The sequence below is a fragment of the Hippoglossus hippoglossus genome, chromosome 7 (assembly GCF_009819705.1).
Source record: "Hippoglossus hippoglossus isolate fHipHip1 chromosome 7, fHipHip1.pri, whole genome shotgun sequence".
Classification (NCBI taxonomy): Eukaryota; Metazoa; Chordata; class Actinopteri; order Pleuronectiformes; family Pleuronectidae; genus Hippoglossus; species Hippoglossus hippoglossus.
In genome coordinates, this window is record NC_047157.1 from 11,896,227 (window position 1) to 11,921,429 (window position 25,203).

General features: G+C 41.1%; 1 protein-coding gene across 5 annotated transcripts in view; it reads right to left on the minus strand.

The window, feature by feature from the left end:
- The window catches only part of LOC117764464 (kazrin-like), a 177,154-nt gene that overhangs the window by 49,363 nt on the left and 102,588 nt on the right, over nucleotides 1-25,203 (minus strand). For all 5 annotated transcript variants that reach the window (XR_004614394.1, XR_004614395.1, XM_034590260.1 and 2 more), the window contains exon 4: nucleotides 2,970-3,077. Coding sequence is in view for 3 of the 5 variants with exons in the window: in XM_034590260.1 (XP_034446151.1) it covers nucleotides 2,970-3,077 (108 nt within the window). In the remaining 2 variants the exon portion in view is untranslated. The remainder of the gene's footprint in view (nucleotides 1-2,969; nucleotides 3,078-25,203) is intronic.

The following is a 25,203-nucleotide window of genomic DNA, read 5'->3' on the forward strand; positions in this document are numbered from 1 at the left end:
CCGGTGGTGACATCACGGCCAGTTAATGTGCAGAAGCAGCACCTGTCTCCCTAATGATACAGTGCTCGCTGCTTACGTTTGCTTCCCCTCTCCTTCTCTGTCTCTCTATGACTCCCACACTGCAGACCTGAGATGAATCTGCTGATAACAGAGTGGCTCAGTCCCCTGTTCTCGTTCTGATGAGACTTGTGGTGATACATACGTGGCCTTTGCCACTGCACTGCTGGCGGTTGGTGTGTGTGTGTGTGAGTCCTGAGTGTGCACATTTACAGCACCCATAAAGGAGAGTGCATTCATGTCCCCATACAAAAGTGTGTTTATACCAGTGACCTGGTCAAGTACGGTATCTGCTCTCGTGACTTGGGTGAAGATAAGTGCTTAGTTAGCTAGTTAAGATAAGATGACCCTTACACAGACTTCAGGTTGTGGAAAGGTCATGGATAAAATAAACAATGGTTTTCATGGGTAAAAAGAGGAGAAATGAAGAGTGAGTTGTCCAAGTCTAAGTCCTTTGTTAACAATCCATGAAGCCTGACCACCTCCCACTGTAGAATTTGTCACAATATGCTCCGTCACTTCACTTCCTCTGTTGTTCCTGTAATGATTACTACAACCACTAGGGGGGAAACAGTGTCTTGACCTCTACGGTCTTGACTCTACGGTCTTGACTCAGGAGAGAAATCTCAGAACGAAAAATAATAATAATAACAAAACACTAAACAATTATAAAACTTACAAGTTTGGTATACACAACCAACTTGGGTAGAAGTACATCAGTATTTTACAGCAAAATGCACTTAAACACACTTGTCCTCTGCCTTGTTGCTGCCCTGGTGCTGTGAGAACATGTGAAACTATGACTTTGTCTCAAAGAACCGTCGCCCATGGGATTTGTTAATATGGCACAAGACACTGAAAAAACACTGAATGACACCACAAAACATTTCCAGTCTTTGTGATGAAGCAACAGACGTAACAAACACCACCCGACTACAATGACACGAGGGGGAAATTATGGTTTCTCCGAGTCAGACATGGCAGTGAGTCAATAGCATCATCATCCCAATCATGTGACATCAGACAATTTGCCAAAGAGAAGCAGTTCCAGCCATCGCATTATAGACGTTATTGTGATACATGTTTTCTATAATTTAGTATGATGGTGAAGGATGTTATAAGGGTTAGGGTTAGGGTTAGTCAGTATATTATTAAGTCATATTTATTAGTAATTTTAACGACATTATATACTGTTGGTTAATTCAATTTACATGTAATTAATTTTAGGTTTATTTTGAGTAACAAATGTAAAACTTAAATCTGTGTAAATACGTATTCAAAAGAATAAGGACAAACTTCAGGGACGTTATCAGTTTGCTTAAAGTTTTAAATGTATATTCATGTAAGTGAAGTTCTACCACTGCCCATCATACAGTATAATAACAAGTTTGTACTACAGAGTAACTGGAAATTGCAACACTGCTCCCTTTTTTTTTTCAAACACGGCCTGTGAGCACTCTCAGTCACATCACAATATAAACAGACACAAATAGTTGAGAGGAGAGAGATGGCAGCCAAACAGACCCCTACGCAGGCCCACTTAGGAGAAAGGGGCCCCTGGGGAGTGCCTGGGTGACACCAGACCCACACCCCAGCTGGCAGCTTTACAGAAGTTAAAACTTTATCCTGTAGTTACTAAATCCAAGAGATGCTTCTGTACTGGTGCCATCGTTAGCTACTTTGATCCTCTCTACAAGACTCAGTGCCCTTGAAACAAGCTTTTGTCATCAAAGAGCTGGAAGATGGAAGCAGACGACAGACACACTTCTGTTAAGTGTGTTTGTCTGGAGAGACGATAACGTTGACGTGAGCCTCATCAGACCACCGGGTCAGAGACGAGTCTGGGAATGATTTAAAGTTTATCAGCGGGTGTTTGGGACGGTTCAGAGTGATTTACAGCAGAATTAAAAACAGGGCTGACTCTGTAGCACGACAGTACTAGATGTTCACAGAGCCCTATTGTAGCATTTAACTTGTGCCAGAGGCTTAAAATATAAAATTATAATGTGGCTGTTGTACAAATACCCAGCAACCATGACACAATTAGGCTACATAGAATATGGGTGTAAATAGAACAGACTAAACTTTAATTTACTCCTATCTATAAAAACCTATAACAGCATTGTACTGTATTATCACAGATTCATACATAACGTAGGCCACCTTTAACTGTTTATTAAATTTGGTAAAAAAAATGGTATTGAAGGAACTACAGGATAAAGTTTTTCTTCTTAAAATGACTTTATGCAAATGTCTTACATCTTGCTTATAAAGGGAATCGTGACATTATATATGTTTTAACCTTTTTATATGTAAATTAATGAATGTAGTTAAAACTAATGAATCAACCAAAACAAGAACAGCTGAGGGTTTAACAGGCTGAGACTAAAAACCATGGGGATAAAATTGCAATGAGCTTTAGATTGTTCTGGATGTTATTCCATGTTCCATGATCTATGTCATACAACCATCTTCTTTGTTGTTATGGACTTTCTTATCCAGGATTGTGCTTTGTCTGTCTCTTATAACGTCAACTCACTGAGTTCATTAGCAGCCAGGGGCGGCCTGGACCAGCAGCAGCAGTCCTTGTCAGCCAGAATAACATGAAATGGATTCATCGTCCAAATGACAGGTGCAAGCAGCCAATACTGAAATGGAAAAAGAATTGAAGACTGACTGCAGAAGTGCTACTATAGCTACTCTTGCTCTCAGACCATGATGTAATCCAGATGTACCATGGGTAAATTGACTTTATCTCAAGCTCAAGGTCTCATTAATGCACCCTTGGTAAAGGTTATTGTGCATGTGTGTGCATGAATTCTTGTGTATCAACTCTTCTTTACTACAACATCCACCAGAACATCTAGCCCAGTGGCACTGAAGCAGAAAACCAGAGCGTGATGGGCTCTTACCTTTGTCCAGGGAGGCGTCCGGAGAGTTGAAGTCCATGAGGCTGCTGATTTCAGTCTTGTAGCTGAGGTCAGCTGCTGGCGGCTTTTGTCTCGCATGGGGAGAGGGATCTGGGAGAAGGACAAATAACAAACAGGGTCAACGTAACATCCAAAATGAGAAGAGATGAAAAGACGCAGGAATTCGTCGGCGTTCTTAGAGATAAGATTGGAGCTCAAGCATGTGTCGCTAGAAGAATGAATTGTCAAAGAAAGAAAATACCTCTTGAGCTTTTAACTGTTTAATAAACAGAATGTCTCTCCGGCTAATTTGACCTGGTCTTGTATTTCTGTGTGTTTGTCGCAGCGTGCTGAACTGACTCACAGAAACTCATCTGAAGCTGTAAAATGTTTTTCTAACAAACCTGAAAAATGGCCGTGAAGACAGCAAGAGCAAAACAGGAGTGAGAGAGACCGCCTGCATAAATGTGCGATGCATTCAAATCCTTATCGCAGCTTAAATGTTGTTTGAATAAATTTTAAAAAATACACTGTGGATTGCAACTAACTAATGCAGTGTGTGCTGGACACAGATGGCATGAGTGCATTTGGGAAACAGAATGATTAATGCAGCACAGCGCACCAATCAACTCCACACCATCCCTCTCAGTACGTAATGAACTTACTTACTTACTCCTTAAACTGTACTTACTCCACAGGAGCTTAGCATTCATCAGCTCAGACACTGTCTCCAGGGAGAGCGTGAACGCTTGGCTATACAAGCTTAAATACATGCGGGCGCACAAATACTGACGCTTTCGAGGCCGCTGGATATGAATATTTGCATTTTTATGACCAGAGCGATTTCTGGTGGGGTTCAGTGGTTTCTAATATAGTTTTTTTTGGCTCCCACTATAGTGGCACGCAGTGAATGCATATTGACTGCATCGCTCCAGGTCAGCTCACATGACTTTGTCACTTCATCATGTGCAGTTTACTTTCCTCATTCTTCCAGTACAGCTCACATATGCACAGAGGGTTTTTTATTAAGTGTCACTTTTTAAGAAGTAGTAGTTTTTGGTTTGGCAAAAGTAGGGGCAACAATATTAGAGCACATATTATTAAATAATATTGATTCTGTAATTCTGTTTTGCTCACACACACACACACACAGAATAACATTCACTTTCTTTCCAATCTGAGTCCATTGGCTAATGTCCGACCACAAATTAGCCTCTGGGGGCAATGGCCGATATTTGGGGGTTTCTGGTGTAGTTTACAGTGGATAAACAGGCCAAGACTTAATCTTCCATTTTCCACAAACCCTTTACAGTCTGATTAGTTAATTTTATCACACGAGTCCAATGTTTCTCCACACAAAAAACAAACAGCAGTTCTTCTTTTAGGTGTTTTAGGGCTAGACGACTAATCTGTTAACGGCAATCTGCATATCAATGAAGACCAATTTTAAAAGCCGATAGCGATGTATTTCATTTCAATGTGTTCCGCCCCTTTTGCTCTCTGCACCAACTGTCTACCTGCGAGCCACCAAAGCCTGCTCAAATGGGATTGGTCAGAAACCAGACATGGTTTCCGGCGCCAAAATCGTGTCCCTCGCCTACAGATTCTACATATTCCCATGCATATAGAGATTATGTTCCATCAAACAACATCTCGTCCTCTTCACTCATTCCTCTCTGGCCTCCTCCTCTTCTCTCTTTTTACTGGTAGAGTTACTTTCAGTAATTCAGCCCAGATGTGTCTGGGCGAGGGGCTTGAGGTCCGGGAGGGTGCTGTCATTATGGTTTGATTAGTCATCACGCTTGTTGCTGGTTGGTGGACTTATGATTGAAGGTGAACTCTAAGTCTGTTCTTTTTAAAGACCGTAGATCACTTGGCAACCCAGCACCTTGCAAATGTATAATTTCTTGACTTGCCCATGGTGCAGCCTCTGCTACCAGGAACACAGTAATCCGTTTTTTTGGAATAATGTAAAAATCCACAGTGCATTTCTGTCAGCTGGCTTTAAGCTGCTGGATGGTAGCCTAATGGAAATGTTTAATCTTCCCTGCATCGTGCCTTTGACAGGTCTTCATCAACATTTAAAATGTTACCAGGGGAAATGGAAAGAGTAAGGCTGGAAAAAATGCAAAGTAAGTTTTAAACCATGACGGTTGCTTGATGACAACGGAGAGGAAAATGCAGGAGTAATGTGTTGTGGAGTGAGCTCAGGCTTCACCGGAGATTTAGTTTGCTGTATATGCAATAAAGTGACTGGTGACAGCAAAGAACTATACATTCAATTACATTTCTTTACAAACGTCACCGTTGGTTTTAACATTTGGTTCTGCCGCAAATCAAACTTGAATGATTTCATATAAAACACTAATCAAAAACAAACATAGAAATAATATGGCGCCTAAAACAAACCAACAAATATTTTAGTGCAATATGTCCTCTAATCAGCATCTGTTAATAATGCCTGAACTTGATTAATGCAGCATCTTACAAATGTGGCTAAAATAAGATATTGCAACGTGTTTTAGCATTTTAACATGTTGATATGTTGACTGATAATCCTGTTACACTAGTTTTGCATCTTTATTGTGCAAGTTTCCCCTGATTAGGATGTACTCTGCACATAAATGTTCACAGTTCACAGAAGACGGGTTTTGTTATTTAGGCTGCTACATTTTTGTTACTCTGAAATCCGAACTAAGCAGCTTTAAATACATTTACAATATGGGTCTCTCAATCAAAACAAGACTTACAAGTGATTACGACGCGGCCAAAATGGAAGGTCCCATTACCTTGAACAAAATTGGGAATTTCTCTGGGTTTGAACATTATTGGAAACATTTTGGATAATGTAAGTACACAAGTCAACAAATATATATAACGTGTATTGTTAAGTAGTTTTTAGACCATTTAATGAGGAATTCTTACATTTTATAATTCTTTGAACAAAGACACTATGATCACATGCTGGGCTGCAAACATTCTGTTCTTTGGTAGATAACTGGATGTTTAACAGTTACACATGATGAGAGAAAATAATCTGGCTGCTGTTCCTAACACAGCTTCAGCGTTCAGGCCTCGTAGCGACGTGCTGTATTCTGAGTTTGTGAAAAATGGCATTTTTAGCCCGATGGAGTAATCGAGGAGGAAATCGTAACTTTTGTTCCCTGCGTCACTGATCAAGTCTCTGAATCAATGTCCTTTAAAACACAATGAATATTTCCATAATTTCCAAGTGCCGTGTATTGATCTCGCTGTCTTTATCTCAAACAAATGCGGCAAGTAGTTGCAAACAGAAGGTGGAATTTGTGAAATATTAGAGGTCAATAATATGAGGGACGTGTAGAAACAATCAGAAACATAATCTCCATTGTTGCTCTGCTGAACTTAGAGTGAGAGCGAAGTTTTGTATAAACCTAAACTTGTAAATAAAGTTTGGGGTAATAGATGAGGGATTTGAGAGAAAAGCATTACTTCCTCTATCTGCTTCCATCATCTCTCTGTTCTTTCCTCATTTTTCTCAGATGCCGGCAGACATATTATCTGACAAAGTGAGTTCACCCATCACCTCACTGTAAGTGTGGATTTGTGCCACACACAGTTGAGGAGGATAAGTCATTTTCAGGCTTGGCATCCAATTAGAGGGTCTGTATGTTTGTGGACCACAAGATAAATTACAGATGGTGATAAAACAAGGAGAGGGAAGTTTCATTCTTTTTGACTATTTAATGGAAATGCCAAAAAACTAAATAACATCAACTCTCACATATCTGAGGCAGCCCTGCGGAAAACAATTTGACGTTGACTTCACTCTCATCAGCTCTGTCTTCACTGTTTCCTCACTTCAACTTGTATTGGATTTTTCTCTGAGAGGAGAGGTTTATGAAACCCTACAAGTTAAAGCATCAGCTGTAACATTGATAAGAACTTATTTCATAGCTTGGTTCCGTTTTCCATGGAACTTTTTCAACTTGCTTTATCAATACTAAATAGAGGAAGTAGCCGAGAACACAGCTCAGGTAAAGAATTATCCTGCTGTGATGAAATAAATCAAGATTTGGACCAGAGAGTAAAAGTGCTGTTGTTGTTGTTGTAATGATGCAATTATCCTTATCACACCTGCCAAACAAGGAGCAATGGAACTGAAATTTGGTTCCAGTCATTCTGGACTCAACACAATGGCTCCTTCCTGGAGCGAACAGCAGTTAAGTGAACTTTTTAACTGACACAACCAATCGGATCATGGCAGCTATGTGTAGCTATTAGCCAGGTGTGTCGAGGTGACAAAGCACATGATCTGAACTCCGAACAGCTCTTTTACTTTTTTCTTCACAAAATTACTCCCATCACTTGTCGTGCACTCAACCAGGTGCAGCATCACTACTGTCTGATAGTTATCGTCACTACTGTGTGATAATATTGATGGACATTTTAAACGATATTAGTTTCTGGTATAATCTTCAGACCAAGTTCATAACTTTTCAAAATAAAAGATCTGTAATTTAGTGTGATATAAAGCATTGCTGAAACAAAAACAAACACTGTGTTTTTAGTTCGAAGACATCTTGCTAAAGAGGAAGTGATTCTTTAAAATGTTACTGCCGGAGATCAATACCCCCAACATAAAACGAAAAGAAAAATAATCAGATTATCAAACTGGCGCTACAGATATTATTCTGCTGTATGTTATCGTAGAAGAGGCAGAAGAAAGACATGTCCAACTGGTTCCCCAGACTGAAGACACGCTGCCCTGCCCCCACTGACTGCTAAGGAGCGCTGGTCGCCTGTTTATTCAAATTCTATTAATATTGAACGAATGGTGTGTCCAAGATCGCACCGAATTCTACACTTCACTTCCCTTTCCCATTAATAATAGACACGCCAAGTGTGAAGCCAGGTGGATGACCAGCTCTCAAGATGTGAGTTTCACAGGTAGACAGACATTTGTGGAAATAGTAGATAGATGAGTAGGCAGATAGGACCTGATCCTCAGGATGAAGTGACAGCAGCTCATATATCACAGTGTATTGCTCTGTAATCAGCCCTTGATCATTGTAATAATCGCTGGTGTGGCCGTTATATCAAAGACATTATGTTGTAATGGTTCTCAACATGAAAAACATTCCCCCCGCTCATCTCACACATTATAACCAGACATAATAATATAAGACGTCATCTCCTGGAAGACCGTGGTGGCCCTACACAGCAGGAGTAGGACTCCTGTGCTCTATTAAGAAGTAGAGTGATGGAGTTCAAGTACGTAGCACTCTACACTCACACAGGTCCACAGGTTTGGGGAGATTTTTTGGAGGTTATTCAAGCAGTCACAGTTTTAATGAGCTGAAGTGTAAGGGGTGATGATATAAAACGTCCGTACTGTCATGCTCCTCTGGTTGAGTGTTCCAACAGTCCTAAAGGGAAGATCGGGGGGAATTACTAGTCGTCATGGTCAGACAGTTCTCTCTGTCTCTCTCCATATCTCACATTCCTGTCACCACCCTTCTCCCTTGATCCCCCTCTTCATCCTTAGCTGACTGACTCCACCGCTCCAACGTCACCTCTACTCACACCCCCCACCCCATCCTCATTTTCTCTTTCACCGTTTTAATGGGGTTCCCCGAGCTCTCCTCTCCTCTGAGCCTGCCATATTTTATCTGCTGGCACGGCGCAGGAAAAGGCGGCGGCTGAAACAAAAGAAGACCCTAATGAGTAGTGGAGGTGATTAAGGATTGAATAGACGCCGCTGCTGGAACCTTCACCGAGCTGTCCAGGTTCCCCAACTCGGTCTGCAATCTGCAGATAGCCACTGCCTCTCTTTTCTTGCGTCTGCCACCGGCCTTTAATTGCACTGCCATTCTCTGGTTCGAGGGCTGCCGGACTCGTGATAAAGCTTGCCTATTTATGCATTAATCACCACCAGCCAGGAAAAGGCCTTTACCCCCTCGCATCGCCGGCCTCAAGACCCCAATTCAAGGTGCCCTATAAATATCTTGCAGATAAATGGAACTAATGGACAAGGGGCTGTGATTGTGGGAGCTGGTGCTTAACAGTTCGCCACCAACGCTAAACAGCCCGAATCCCAAGACCCTCGGCGGTTAATACTGAAGTCAAAAGGCTGCTATAGGCGGGCCACTTGAAGGAAATGTGTAGGCTGGGGAATGTTATTAGTTGGCGTGAGGACTTGAGAGAAAATGAGCAGCTGCCTGAGAGACTACACTGAGGAGGAGCAGGCTTTTGTTAGAGCCTGAATGTCATTTTCACAGTGTCCATCAGAGGAATGAACACTTCAACATTTATGTAGAGTAAAAAAAAACTGCTAATTTATTCAGCTCCTTGACAGACCAGAGACAGGTGCCTTTAAAATGGCCCGAGCACGGCCACTTCAACTCCAAGATGCCAGAGCTGTGTGACAGCTCGAATCAGGAAGCTGAATGGAAATGAAACGTGCGTCCTGCTGCATTCAGATCTGATCTGACTGGCTTTGAATAATACCTGGGATATAAATAACACAGGTAATAACTTTTATTTGCTGTCTTGCAGATAACAAGATGAAAAACCACTCATCTTTATTGAAATGTATTATTTTATGACAGTCAGACAAGCCAAAAGTTATTTGGACACATGGGTGCACTTTTGAGGTACATCCTTCATTAGTTTAAGTAAGATTTGTTAAGCCATTCCAATATGTATCCCAAAAGCTATTATTTTAAATCTAAAATATTCATTTTTGCATATTTAATCCTGCATTCATGATTTTCTGACAAAACGGAGCGTTACCATATTAGTAAAATTCACATTGGGATTTGGCATTATGCCATATTACATGAACCAACTATGTTAAAATGGAGAATCTATGCATAATTAACAACCTGACTTGAAATTTGCCTTGAGAATGAATATGAAGAAATATAATTATCCTCAATGCAATTACGCAGAAGCAGCTCCACTCAGTCTGTTCAGAATCAATTTCATGAACACCATCGATGAGCAGATTTTAAACAGGAATTATGACTAAAAAGGCAAAGGAAAAATATTCCAGTGTTGTGTTATCCAGTGGACCATGGGAGGCTGCTGTTCTACTTTTACACAGGCAAAGCACAATAAACCATCCAATATGTGTACTGTTAGCCACTGCTCTTTTAGTGTTGTTGTGTTAAACTGTCCATATAATACGATAATCTGTAAGCATTTCATAACATTTCTCTAAAACGTACTAGATGCATGTTTCTGTGAAAATTGAAAATAATAACTTTCTTACTTTCCGTTAAGTTGGGAGACAGAAAAATTCAGCACTTACTTTTGCAATTACTATTATTTACTGTGGGCTATCACTTCCAGATCAAATGGACAGTGTTTATCAAGATTTAAGATTTAGAAACATGGACATGATGAATACTAGAAAGAAAAAGAGAAATAAAAGATTCTCCCTGGACTAAGCTTATTGTCATTGCTTTTGTTATTTCTTTATTTATAGGGTACACTGAACATTTACGGCAGTAAAAATATCAGACAAAAGCACAATACAAAGTAAACAGAGCGAAGACTATGAATACTGAGTCTAACATAATTCAATTTCTTTATAGGAAAATACATTTTCCTATAAAGACTGTATATCCAGTCAATATAAAGCAGAGTGTGCACACATTGGACTGGCGGATTAAAAAGTACTTTTAAAAGACCATTTATTGTTATTCAAAGAGATACAGGCGATGAATTGTCAGGTATCCATATATTTGAAAATAGAGCAGGAAGACTACAGACTCATTAATCTGTTCTTGTTCTCTAAATTTGTTTTCACAAGCTAATCCTCAAAACAAGCAAAGAAAAGGTATTAAAGTTGTGTTTCACAGTGATAAATTCAATAATGGTTCACAGTGATGGGTGGAAATTCAAATCCCAATAACTGTTTTATTCTATGATCCTTGAGAACTCAATCTGACTTCATCCAACAATGACAGCTAATACAAGGGAACAAACACCTCCTTGTGGTCCTGCTGCAAGCAAAGCTGTGCACGTACAATTTTAACATCTGTCCCCGATTCCCCATCCTGTCATCATTAAATCTGCCATGTTACAAAATATAATTCCACCATCAGCTTCTCCTTCAACACGAGGAAGAGAGCGGCACATGGAGGAAGGTAGATGGGAAACAGGAATGTGCTCCGAGGCTACGTGTGGCAGCAAATGGAAACGGACTGACAGAAGGAAGTGAGAAAGAGAGAGAATAAATGAGAACAGATGTGTCAAGGTGAGAAACAGGAAAAGAGGGGAAGAAGACATTTTGAGAAACAGACTCATGGTATAATAACCAATAGCAAGGTTAAGCGGAAGAGATGAAATGACAAAGTAAATATGTGATGCTCCTTCCATCTCCTCAATCAATATAAAATGTAATTACAGTGTGGGTGGGAACGATGGGAATAGAAGCTGATATTCAGAGAAACTTTTAAGAGGCAAGACAAATAAAAAGCAAATGTCTCACTTTTAAATAAACTGCAGACTTCTTCCTTTTCTTGGTGAGTACATTTAAAAAATATTTATAAATAAATACCTGAGAGATTACCTCAAATCTTGTGGTGGAAGGATGTGCTATGGATCAGGAAAGAGTCCAAATTTTGTGTGGATTGGGATTGAGAGATTGTGTGTGTGTGTGTGTGCAGCTTGATTGAATTGAAGGACACTGTTGGGCCTTGATGGATGTATGTCCTCTTGTAAGTGCCATTCCAGTTGGGTATTGTTATTGCCCCTATCTGTCTGGCTCTGTGTGTGTGTGTGTTCGTGTGTGTGTGTGTTTGTGAGGACTATTTTGAGCCTACAACCTACAAAGTGAGACATTTTGGGACAGTCAGGATATTTTGGCCGGTCCTCACTTTCTGACCCACTTTTAATGGGCTATTTGAGGGTTAGGACTTGGTTTTAGGGTTAGGGTAATAATTAGGTTCAGGTTAGGGTTAGGCATTGAGTTTGGATAGTCAAGGATAGGGTAAGGCTAGGAAATGCATTAAGCAAATTAGTGTCCTCACTAAGAAGATGTACCAACATGTGTGTGTGTGTGTGTGTGTGTGTGTGTGTGTAGTGTGTGTGTGTGTGTGTGTGTGTGTGTGTGTGTGTGTGTGTGTGTGTGTGTGTGTGTGTGAGTGCGTGTGCATGTGTGTATAAAGTAACTAAACAATGCACGGAGAGATTTTCTTTTGACTTGGTGGCATGTTACTTGCGAGAGTATCTGAGGATGATTCACTTTTGAAGCCAATGGTTTAAAGGTCAAAGTCAAAGTGGTGCCAAAAACACATTTTCCACAAATAGCTATATAGACAGCTCCTTCTACCATGCAACAGCTCTCAAGTCAGCAGCTGTGAAAAGAAGGACACACACACACACAAAAATACAGACTCACACATAAACATTTCCCCATTCGGCGAAAGAAATGGCACTCTTTCCAAACTCATCTCAGGCAGTAACAACTCCTCTATCCCTCTCTGACGGGAGCCAATCATCCGAGGCTCCTCTCCGTTCCACTTTCGCCCTTCACTCTGAAACTCACTAACACCTGACAAATACCCATCTATGTTTCCTCACGTTCCCTTTCATGTGCGGACTACAGATCATTTCTCTCGCCCCGTCCTCCTCTCCAAAGGATCCCTGTTCCCACCTCCGAATCTCAACTCATTCCCCGTCTCATTGTCTGCCTCGGCTTCCTCTCACCTGCTGCACACCCGCTCTCTCTGCTGACTTCATCCTCCTTCACTCATCCACTTTCCTGCCCCTCGCCCTCGGTTTGGCTCCGTGTCTGTTCTCTCACCCGCTCTCTGCATTTGTCTTTTTAAAATGTGAGATATAATGGGGGAAAAAAATGGAGCAGACTGAACCATAGAGCCTTGTACGAGGCCTTTTCCAATTTCTTTTTCCTCCTCTGCCTCGCTGTCACACAAACACAGACGCACACACACACACACACACAAACTGTTTGCCTGTTTATCTCCAGCATTTGACGCTCCCTCCGTCTCAGGCAATTTCTTATCGAAAATGAGGCAAACATCACAAGCCAATATGGAGTGATGACGGCTAACTATCATCCAGGCACAACGGCAACAACAACCCACGACGTGAACAAGACAAGAACAGAAAAGCTGGCAAATTGATGGCCTGTGTAATGTGTGTGCCTTTTCTTCATGATGTTCACAATTATCTGCAGACGACCAGCACTTTGTGGCCGGAGTGATTTCAGAATTTACGCCTGTGGCTCGTGACACTGTTGCTCCTGACAACCAGGTCTTCATCGTATCTGCTCGTGCTCCTCCAACACAGTGTCCATTAACTGGCCCTCGTCTCTGAATTGACTCTGATGACAAAACGGGCACCTTGTTACATTAAAGCCGAATGAAAAAAGGTTTGAACTTTAAAAATCCAAAGGTTTGCATCGTCATTTATATTTTGAAATATGTTTTTAATCAAACTGGACTCATGTACTGTGAGATTTTGTTTTACCAGCAATGCGTCCATTTCTTATGCCCAAAATGGACCTCACAGCATTTAACTGTCCACAATCACAATGTACACAGATGTTTGTTTTTGTTGTAAATATATTTTTCGACTTGAATAAGTGACGGCCTGAAAACCAGTTGAAATGTGTCATAACTCAGGCACAAGTTTAGTGATTCAATGTAATGTGCAGTAACTTTGACTTGACAGCTTGATAAAATTGTATTCAAACTGGTTATTGGTATCAAGTATAGCCGACTCTGTTTGAGCTGGATGTGATTTTTCTTTTCTGGTTTACTGTATGTATCAAAATCATGCTGGTGTTATCCATAGAACCCCTGACTTAGTTAGTTTGATTTGGGCTCTACGTGAGACCAGGAGAGGGCAGTGACAACAGGGGAGCTAAAAGGAGAAGTGGGTTGACAGAGTCTTCTTCTTCCTCTTCGTACTGATGTGGCTGTGAGTCAGTGGCAGGAGGATTTGATGCCATATTGAAGCCATTAAACCTCCCACTGTGTCATTTCTCTCAAAGCCAACCCATTCAACTGTTAGAGTCTTGAATCTTGAATCAGGAGTTTTAAACCGGGTTAAACACTGTATTTATTTGACTGATGGTTTAACATTCATGCATACTAGGTCATTGTACACCTCTGTTCATTGTAAATTTGTATATTTAGTAAAGGAGATATTATTGTTCTAATGGTATTATCCATATATATTTGTTTATTTATCTTTTTAATCATGACATATTTCCTACAGTGCTCTGTTTCATAATTTTGAACATTGCATCGAGATATTGAAGATCACAGATCAGAACAGAATAGCATGCCGATGAAGTTAGGGTTAAAATACGCTTAACTTGCACATATACATGTCAACCAAAACACTGCTCATTCACTTTGGATGGGATGATGTCATGCATTGCCACCAGCCAATCAAATCTTGTCTAAACAAACACTCAATCAAATCACATTCATGTGAAAGAGGAGGCTGAGGCACCTAGAACCTGGTGTGTGTTCATCTGGTTGTGGATTTAATTTCCCATGCATTGTATTGATAGCTAGCATGACACAATGGATTGAAAGTCAATGGATTGAAAGTCAGCCATGCCAGCATGCAGCTGTGATTGTTGACATTATGACAATGGTACTGGCACCAAGCGTCTGGCATTTCCACCGCCAAGCATTAATGTAGAGTAGTTTATAGAACAGTAAGCTGTAAATATGGTGACACAAGATGTAGTTGTATATTGTACTGTTTGTATTTTAGTGTATCCCTGGTAATTTTGAGGTTATTCTATTATGTTTTCATACGTCAGTTCAACAGAGAATCATTGCTGTGCAAAAATAATGATAATTAAATGAGATTACGTATATAGTCAATTGTGGCTGCATCAGCTTTAACGGCTTAAATTGGACCAAAACTAAGAAAACAATGATGCATGCTTTTCCGTGTCTGAAAAGCTGAACAGGACAGAAACGCCTCTGTCCGTTTAACACCTAAAAGTGTAATGAACAGGCGTTTATCACCGGCAGAATACAGAGGTAATGTCAAGTCACAGAAACAGCTCTGTGCTGGAACACTAGATACAAATGGAGCAATATGTAAAGAGGCATCACAAAAGTCTGTCCAAACTTCCTGCATGGACAAAATCAATTAGCGAAACAATTTTACACAGTATAAACACAGCAGCAGGGCATAATTACACAATTGTCTGCTTAAAAGGATTAGTGGGGCTTGGCTAATGGTTGTTTTTTTCTGTCTTAAAAGATGGTGGTTATTAAAGGGGTTCATTTAAAAGATAATTTTACTCCTCATTGTTACAAACAACTGAGTGAAGCTGATTCTTCTCTGTCACTAAGTGTAGGAATATAACAAAGTAAAAACAAGTTTTGAAAAACAAAATTGCACAACACTGACTCAGTGCACATTATCTGTAATTGTTTGCTGCTGGAAAGTGATCTTGATCCAGAAATGGATTCTGTGTCAGGACCCACATCAAATTGGTCTGAGTAGGAAGGGAGCACACCCCTCCTCCTCTGGAGAGAGCTGTGCAGATACAACAAATCAGACAGGTCACCAGTGGTCCATGGAGCTCACAGAGCATGACGGTGCCCAGCACTACACTACACTGAAAAACAAATTGCTGGTAGAGCAACGCTTACCCCCACTTCAAGGCCAACAGACTGTCAGACATAAACTTCGCCGGGCTCTGGGGCATGGTACACGATCGAGCAAAAAATCTTTTCACAACTCAGCACTTCAGTCATCGGCCGGGGAAAATCCTGCACCATGAATACCAAATGACGATTGTTGTATTCCCTCGGAGTTCTGCTCGACATGAGACATGTGTAGGGCAACAAACTACTCTCGTCTCTCCATCTTTTGCAAGCCAGGTCATACATTTTTCATAGAGTGCATGTGTAGAAATAGGCAGCCTGCATGTCCAGGGTGGTTTACACTGTTAGAATGAGTTAGGTCCCAACAAACTAGATGTTAAAGCAAAACATCCAGTTTGCATGAACTGAACAGGATGCGGCTTAATTCATGAATATGAGCTCCAAATTACTGTACATCACACCATATTTAAAGTTTGTTTTTGTATGAGCAAGGAAATGCTGAACTTTTGAACTTATTGTATCATTAAAGATTCTCTATCTCTCACCTCATGCTACTAATAATTATTTCTGACAGGTCCATAAAGGAGGAGGCCCTGAAGAATGTCCAGACTCACACACACACACAATCTGCATCCAACTGAAGTTTTTAAATAAAGAGGAAACAAACAAACAACTTCCAGAAACATGTCTCTTTGACCTTGCTCAGGTGTGAGATCCCAATGCAATGAGATGAACTAACTGCAGAAACACTGCTTCCCCAGCCCACATGGTTAGCAGCTGAGCAGAGGGCGAGTCAAGGGGTTTACGTCCCACACTGGCATGTTTGGGGGATGTAAGTGGGTAAAAGTGGTCTAGTTCTCTCCTCCGTCAACAGCTGCAGCTGAGGGTGGGTTCAAAAAGCCACTTAACCCCCCGCTTTTCCAGTGGAGTGGCTCAATGGCTAGGCTGCAGATAGCTGAGGAAGCACTGACAACTCCCAGATGCTTTGAGAGGTCGGTAAGTGTGTGGGAGTGGGAAGAGCGAGGCTCAGACGAGTGCTTATAAACTTTATCTGGATGACAAATAAACAAGAGAAGGTATCATGCCACAAAAACATCTGTCTGTCTGCCTGTCTACCTCGTAAACCATTCATCTTATAGGCTTCACACTTGGCATGTGTATTGTAAATTGCCCGAGGAGGCGCAATGCTGTGTTTGGTGCGATTTGTACAAAACGTTCAGTGAAAAAACTGAACAAACAGAAGCGCAGCTCTCTGTAGCAGTGAGTGGGGGGGCACTGTGCTTTCAGTCTGCAGACTCAGTTGAACGTGTCTTCTTCTTCGTCCTCGGATAAACTACAGCAGTGGTAACTGGCAACTGGGTGAAGCTGCGAGACAAAAGTACTGCCAGATCATTTGGATGACTTGATTATTTTCATTTCACCATATGGGACTGACACAGACAGTCAAGGGGTATCGATGATGCTGATCGCCGTCATGGACACGAGAGTAAATGCAACACTACCTCTTTAGCGATTTCTCTTCAAAGTAAAAGCACAACGTTCATTTTATAACAGTAATGCTTTGTATCGAGTGGAATCACAAAGCTTTTATTTTTAAAAGTTGTGAACTTGGGTCTGAAGATTGTATCGATTGCTTAACAGACCTCTGAAGTAGCCGACATGCAAAGTCTATAAAAAACTATACAACTATAAACTATACAACTATAAAAGCAGTTAAGTCAATCATTCAAACTCATATAAACCACACACATGAACAGCAATAAAGAAAAGTCAGTTTCATTTTTATGAACAACACTGACTATAAAATCGTCACTGCACATAAACCAGGTAGGATGATCAAGTTCTTACTTCGCGCTCTGCAAAAAACGTCCAGCACACAAACAATTCAAAGTCACCGTATGTTGTAGAAATGTTTGACTCACTAATGAGAAGGAATAATTCTGAAGCTCTGGAGCATTAACACAGGACAAGAGAACAGCCCATTCCAAACAGGCAGGTTTGAAACAAGCTTTACACTAAATAACCTATGATGAATTCCATTATTATTTCTTTTACTGTATTCTAATCTTCCATTTCTCTTTATTTATACTATTATTTTATTTAAATAGTTTTAAATGACATGGTGACATATTACCACTGCCTGTTACCTACATTTTTTATTGAAATCCTTGCAAAGACCAGGCCTCACTGAAATATTTTTACTTTCATCAACACACTCCAAATACATCGTCTCACGAAGGTCAGTGTGTCCCATTGGCTGTATCTTGCTCGCCGTGTTATAAATTGTTATGTATGTGGACTGATTTGACAAAAAACTATAAGAAAGATGAACGATCTGGGTCATGGATATAAAAACTGTCCCGTTGGATTCAAACAACGAGTAACTGGGTTGTCTCATTGGGCTTTTTGTCTCCTGAGTCACTGTCACATTTATGCACAAATAATGACTCTGAAAGCTGCTTTTACAGTTTGGCCATAACCCACACGGCATCTCCAGATGCTAGTGTGACGGTTGTTAGGTTTTATAAAGCCAAACTAACCTTGTTCATCACTCCAGCAAAGCACTCAGCAGCAGCAGCAGCACTGAGACACATTCAGGTGTGCCAGTTTTATCGATCGGCTAATGGGGAAAAGGCGGGGGTAGGACTGGATGGGAAAACTCAGCGGGGGGGCAGTGGGCCGAGCCACAGTCAGCACAGCATTCTCAAACACGATGGATTAGTCCACACACACTGTTATGACCAACACTGCACACATTGTTATTATTGATCTGAATTATACACTGTTTTTGTGAACACAAGAAGGAATAAAAAAGAATCTATAATTATTATATTTGTTTTATCTGGAGATCTCTTTATTTAAGAGTTAAAAAGTAAATGTTTTATTTGTGCATTTTTTTGTTGTATTTGTGAAAGCAGCCAAAAGGTACAAAAAAAGTTGGCACCCGAAGTTTGACCCTCCCCTCTAGAAAAGGGTGGTTAGGGGGAAAAAAAGAAAGTCAGTAACTTTTCAGGTTTCAGGGAAACTTCGACGGCGTCTGGGTCACTGCAGGTCCGTGGCTAACAAGCTCCTAAGAGACATATTGGTTGGGGGTTGGCACTGGAGCGGTCACATTAGTCAATATGCCATGAGAGAGCGGAGTGGAAAACTCAGTGGCCGTAAAACCTTTTCCCTCTAGCAAGACGAATGTACAACGAGACCGAGCATTAACCCTGAACCCTGCATCCACCATCCCCATATAACCTTGAATGGATAATTATATATTTGTACTATAGTGCAAAGGAGTAATGACATCCAGAGAGGAAACGTATGCAGAATATACACTTGTCTATTTTACATGCAACTCCCCTGAGGTGACAGTGGCTGTCGGGCTCCGGCCTTTTGTCAAATACAAACCAATCAGGACAAATATGTCTGATACTTTCCGCCCAAATCAAAAAATGCTTTGTCATTCACGACTCTGGTTCCAAAATGAAAACAGTGACTCATGCCATTATCCACCAAACACGCCCTCTAGTTCGAACGCCCAACATCTGGAGGTGACATCACTGGTATAAATGTAGGTTAAACCATTAGAAAGGGTTGGGCACATGTGTCTCATCAAAGTGCAAACACTTGACATATACTGTCACTTCAGTCGGGAGCCGCAGGATTAGTATAAACACAGACAAAGAGCTCAAATGGCTTTTCTGTAAGCCATCACAGAAAAGCAAGTGAGTTGATACACAGAACTGTAACAGATAGATAGTAAGGATGAGGCACGATTCAAAATAATAAAAACAATAGGGGCAGCACAGTGGTTGAGGGGTCAGCACTGTCACCTCACAGGAAGAAAGGTCCCAGTTTCAGGTCCTGGCCTGTGTGGAGTCATATCTGTTTGGGTTTGTTTTGGCTTCCTCCCACAGTCTGAAGACATGCACAGTGGGGTTAGGTCAGTTGGTGACTCTATATTGACTCTGGGTGTGAATGTGAATGGTTGTTTGTCTCCGTATGTTTGTCCAGTGTACCCCGCCCTATCTCTGGAGGACTTGGCTCCAGCTCCCCTGCGACAACCAAAGGATAAGTGCTATGGATTATGGACGGAAAATAATATAGTCCAAATCTAATAATTTGTATATGTACCTTATAAACATGTACAATAAAAGCCACTAGAGAGCTCCCACAGCAGACTTTGTGTGAAACCCCTTTATTCAAGTGAATGTCACTGAATAGCTGCAAGCGCACATACTCTGCTTGAAGGTATTAATGGGTCTTTGTGTGTCAACAGCTGTGTGAGTATTTGCGGTTAAAGTGCTTTCACTGATACAGTAAAACTTTCATCATTCGTGTCATCCGAGAGTCAAGGAGAGGAAAACAGGCTGAATTAAATCATTTGTAATCTAAACCAGAACAACCTTGTTTAGAAAATGAAAAGAAAAGTAAAATATAACTGTGAAAATGTAATTCTTTTTTTTTTTTTAATCCTTGTTTACAGTTAGTAGTAGTAGTTGAATTTATAATGAAAAGTAGATACAGAAACTTTATTAATCTATGACGAATAACTAGGCTCCCTGTTGGCCCACTAATGTAATAAATGACACAAAGCTCTATTCTAGTAATAAATATGTGTCTCTGAAGACATGTGTTACCAAGGGTGAGCTCATTAACGATGAGATGTCATTTACAAGCGACACAGACTGTGAAATTCATGACCGCTGCCTGGGAATAAAGAAATGAGATTATTAGCCGCATGCACGAGGGTATACATCACATACCAGCACACACAGGTAAATAATTCAACACCCTCGGGCACTGTGTTGCTGGCTTGAACATCAGACACATTCACAGCACTTATGCATGTGTGTGTGTGTGTAGCCATCACACACACAGATACACACAGACACAAACACACACACCTAAGTCAAAGCGACAGCGACACAAAAGATTTTTTTCACTCTTCTTCCAGACACAACTTCAAACAAAACCTGCGTTCACATACAAGAATTCCCGTCTGCGTTCCCGATGACAGTAACACAAAAAGGGCCTAATTGTTGTCAGCTGGACACCTCTTCAGCGCTTCCTGTCACTTTTCGCGGATTCTACGATTTGCCTTTTTCCCCATTTACAGCTCGCCGCTGACAGGATCATAGCGGAGGACTCTGCCAGCGAGCTGGGTGATGTAAGCTGTCACTGCAATGTGTTGCTAGGCAAAGAAGTGGAGGGACTTTTCTAAGTGCTGCGGTTACTGGGTGTTGACATTTCTGTCTGCCTGCACCAAGAAGAACTGCTGTTACGAGTAAACACTGCCGACAAGAGCAGGAGATAGACAGGCGGGGGTTGGTGCTCTTTGAACCTTGACACCGACAGGTTTTCCGACCCTGCCAAGGAACTCTACTGCTTTATCTGCCTCCATGCTGCTCTACGACTGTCCCTGTAAAGCTGCCGCCTCGCACTGCTGATTGTTTGTCTCATTTCCCCCGACAGTTGACATTTAAATGACAGAGAAACTTGTGGTTTCAGACCCAAGCTGCTTTCAGACATGCACTGAAGTCCAGACATTTTACTGTAAGTGAGAATGCAAATGTGTCAGCAGGGATGGGCATTATTTAGGATACATGTATTTGAAATACGTATTTGAAATAAAAAAATTGCATTCTGTAATTTGTATTTGATAAGTTTTTGTTTGAAAATTGATTCATATTTTGTATCAAAATAGTTTAGTGTTTTGTATATTTGGAGTTTACAGATACTATAAAATACTTTCTGTGAGATGGGTACGTGATGATGTAATAAAAATGAATATCAATGCATGCAGAATATTATTTTGACAAACCTACAATTATGGTAATTGGTATTTTATTTTAAAATGCATTTGCCCATCCCTGCAGGTCAGTTACACCTGGGACTTTCTAGAACTTTTCATGCCAGCCTCCTATTGCAATGTTAAGAAGATGACTTGGACAAGTGACGCTTCTCAACATGTATTGAACAAATGACAGGATCCAATTTTTCTGACATTTTCCGAAGTTCATGTCTGAAAACGGCTCTAATGAAGTATATGATAATTAATTAGTGCAGAAAAAATGTGTCTACAAATCAAATAACTGATTCAACATAAATGAATCAATAACAATCAATCAATCTAAATCAATTCAGTGTGGAAAGTCACTGAGACAAAACCTGAAAATCTGAAATCAAAACTTAGACTTCTTAAAAGTGAGGAATTGCTGCTTTATATCACTGCAGCTTGTTTTATTGGACGTTTTGTCAGGTGCAGAGACTACACATTTAATCCTGCCTGAGTGGATTTGAGTGTGTCCTATATTCAAAGCAGCACAGTGGAGCCAGTCCAGCAGTTTGGTCACAGGTCACCTACAGTAGCTAAATTAAGGGAGGCCTCTCAGCCAAAACAGCTTCTTGTAATAGATGCTATGGAGCAGCAGCCACTGGGGTCGGTGTCATTTACACAGACTGCATTGTGGGGTGTACACTCTTTATGAAGTAGAGCACTGCCCTTCCCTGTCGGTGGGGGCTGATTGCTTGGCCGGCGTTATTTCCAGGAAGCAGTGTGTGTGTGTCTGTGTGCGTGTGTGTGTGTGTGTGTGTGTGTGTGTGTGTGTTGGTCTGGTTTGCTGCTGGAGTCTGCTGCTCTTTAGTGTCTTGAGGTGAAGGCATTTCGTAAATCCCTGGCATGTGCATACTTTAAATTGTCCAGATGCTGCGCTGCACACAAGTTCAGTCTTTTTCGAGCCTACTATGTAGGAAGACAAAGTTCGAAGCTTCCTTGAGAATCAATAAAGCAGAGAAACTACTCTAACTTGGCATCGTCAGCAATACGCCCACCAAGTTTGATGTTGATTGGATCAGCACTTGTGGAGGAAATTGAAATAGAAATAGACAGACGGATTCATCCGTCACTTTTATTCTTCGAAATTCAAAATAAGAAGTGCATCAGTCTGTAGTAGTTTGCCTCGTGCCTGCACCGTAGACAGCAAATCGAAGGTGAGGCTGCTCTTTGTCTCTGTACCCTGCAACTTTCTTATAACAAATCTGTGGGTCCATCTGTTAGCAGCAGCTGAGGAGCCACCACAGCACGCGGAGCAACATCAAGCAGTGGTGGGAGGGTTCAATGTATTTGAGTCAAATGTGTGTCATGTCCAATCTGTTCAAACCTGATCTTTTTGGAAAAGTGAGAAAGAGAATCTTAAGGCTCTTGTGTCAAGTACAGTATATTCAAGCAGTCCATGTTTTCACTGAGGGAGAAAAGAGTTTGTCCTTATTACAACCTTGAGAGGCTGAGTGGGACACGTTTGGTCACGGTTACACGAGAGGAAAATCACCCTCTCTGTGTTGTCCTCATTTATTAACATACATCTACAGGCGCTACACCCGTGTCCTCGTTGGTAACACTAAATATGTCCAGAGAACACAGAGTTTCAAGAGCCACAGGAGAACGACTAGTCTCCACTTCCCTCTCAGTCCTTTATTTACGTTTCCCATCCACCTGTTTTCATGTGCATTCTTAATCTAAACAAACATCAAAACGTCTGTCTTTCAATCTTTTCATCACTTTCATACTTCCTCTGCTCCTGAGGTCCCTATCTGCAGTCGCATGTCCTCCAGCATGGCGAGGGAAGACAGCGATAGTAAGAACAGCTGTGTGTCTCTTTGTAAACAAGCGTTGGGTCAAACCTGGCATCATTAATCCCTCTGCAGTAGGTTTCCAGGCCCTGAGGCATGCCTGCCCCACAGAATCTCTCTTTTTTAAGTTTGTACTCACAGTTGCCCTGTCACTTTGCCTCTCTCTGTCTTTAGATCTCTCCTTCTCTTTTACTGTGTCTCGGGCTGTCTCTCCGGTTCTCCAGCCTCAGATCTCCCCAGTGAATCGCTCTCTTGTCACTCGGGGGCTCTCCGTCACTTCAAGGATGGTAATCCGACAAGTCAGCATTTTGTGGCAGTCAAGGGTTTCTTGTGTGTTTGGCTGTTTTCCGTCTGTTTACCTTGCCAGTGGAGAACCTGACATTACCTGTCTCACCTGCCGTCTTTGCGGGAGTTTAGGGAGCTTCAGTGCAAATGGAGCAGGCACTGATGGGGTTCAAGTTTATTTGTTCTATTTACATACGATTTTCTCAAACTTTCCTTGTTTTTTTTATCATTTCTAGTCTTACTCCGTGTCTCAATTCAGGGGCTGCATCCTTCTGAGGACGTGAAGGCCAAAGCAAAATGAAACGGTCTGGTTTACAATGGCTTTCCGTGGTCGACGTCACCAGCTTGTCCCGCCCTCACTGCTGTTGCCTAGCAACAGAGTTGAAGTTGGACAGAATGAAAACGTTTTTAATGCCCCTTGGCTTTTTTTTTTACATGTGAACCGTTAGCTTTTTAGTTGAGCAGAAGCAGGATACTCAAGCATTGAACATCTCGTCACTTGCCGGCGCCTCTTTGAAAAACAATTTTGTCACTGAAGAGCAATGAATCCTCTGATGGGTTGAGCCAGGAAGGATCTACCTGTTGGCCATTTTTGTTTTTCAGGGTTGAAAGGACCCATTTGAAGGAGCCTTTGAAATGGGACAGACTGGCAGTGACAAAATCAAATGCTGCTCTGAAGGATGCAGCCTCTGAATTGAGACACGGCTTTAGACCAAGTTATGAAGATTCCAACTTTTACTCTGTATCTTGTTTCTTAGAGAAGTCATGGATCTTGTTGGAAAAACAAAATCTGACATGTTTAGGGGTCTTATATTTAGTGTGTGGACATTAAGGCACTGCTGGGCCGGAGCTATGTGCTCTAGTGTGTGCCAGTCTATAGTTCTCTGAATCTGTATCTTATTTAAATATATTGTTTCATCTCTTCCCATGACTGATTGTTGATTAGTTAGATGTAGATAAACTTGTGTCCACAATATGTGGAGTCATTTGAGACGCACTTGAGATGAAGGGCTGTTTAAATGAACGAACTGGAGATGTTGCTGCAAACCATTACCCGGGAAAATAAATGTCCTCCCTCTGCCCATACAGCTAGATGAAGTAATGGCGATGTTAAATAGGTACCAATCCTTAGAGGAAAGACAGCAGCTCTTACTTTGGAGCTGTGGATTAATGAAGGGCTTTGATACCAGTTCAATAGGTGATTCAGAGCAGCTCAGATTCCCTTTTCAACAGCTCATCATCTTCAGACAAAGTAAAAATGACTACCTTGTCAGTGGAGCCATTGTGCTGCTTTCATGCTGCACTTGAAGCACAGTTTTCCTCCGGGGATAATCTTACACTGTCATCAACTCGTGATCTTCAGGGCATTCCTTATTTTCGGATTAATTATTCTAATTATTATTTTTTTCTCTACCCAGCAATAATATGAACACTTTGTGAAATAATTAATTAGGAGAGAACTGCAAGCTTTTGTGTAAGGCTGTAACTCACGGTCCTCATGATCAATTCTTTAATAAATCTATATTTAAAAATTTTCCACGAGTAATATTTATAATTATTTATAGCACTTTTAAAAACTAAATTTCAGAGTGCTTTTCAAGATGAAATGCTAAAAACTGTATATGGCAAGCAATCATTAATCAAAAGAAGCAGGATAAATAAATAATACAATTATAGTCAAACAAAACAGGGGGTCTGTTGTATAAAATTGGTGTTGTGTTCAAATTATCCAGAAA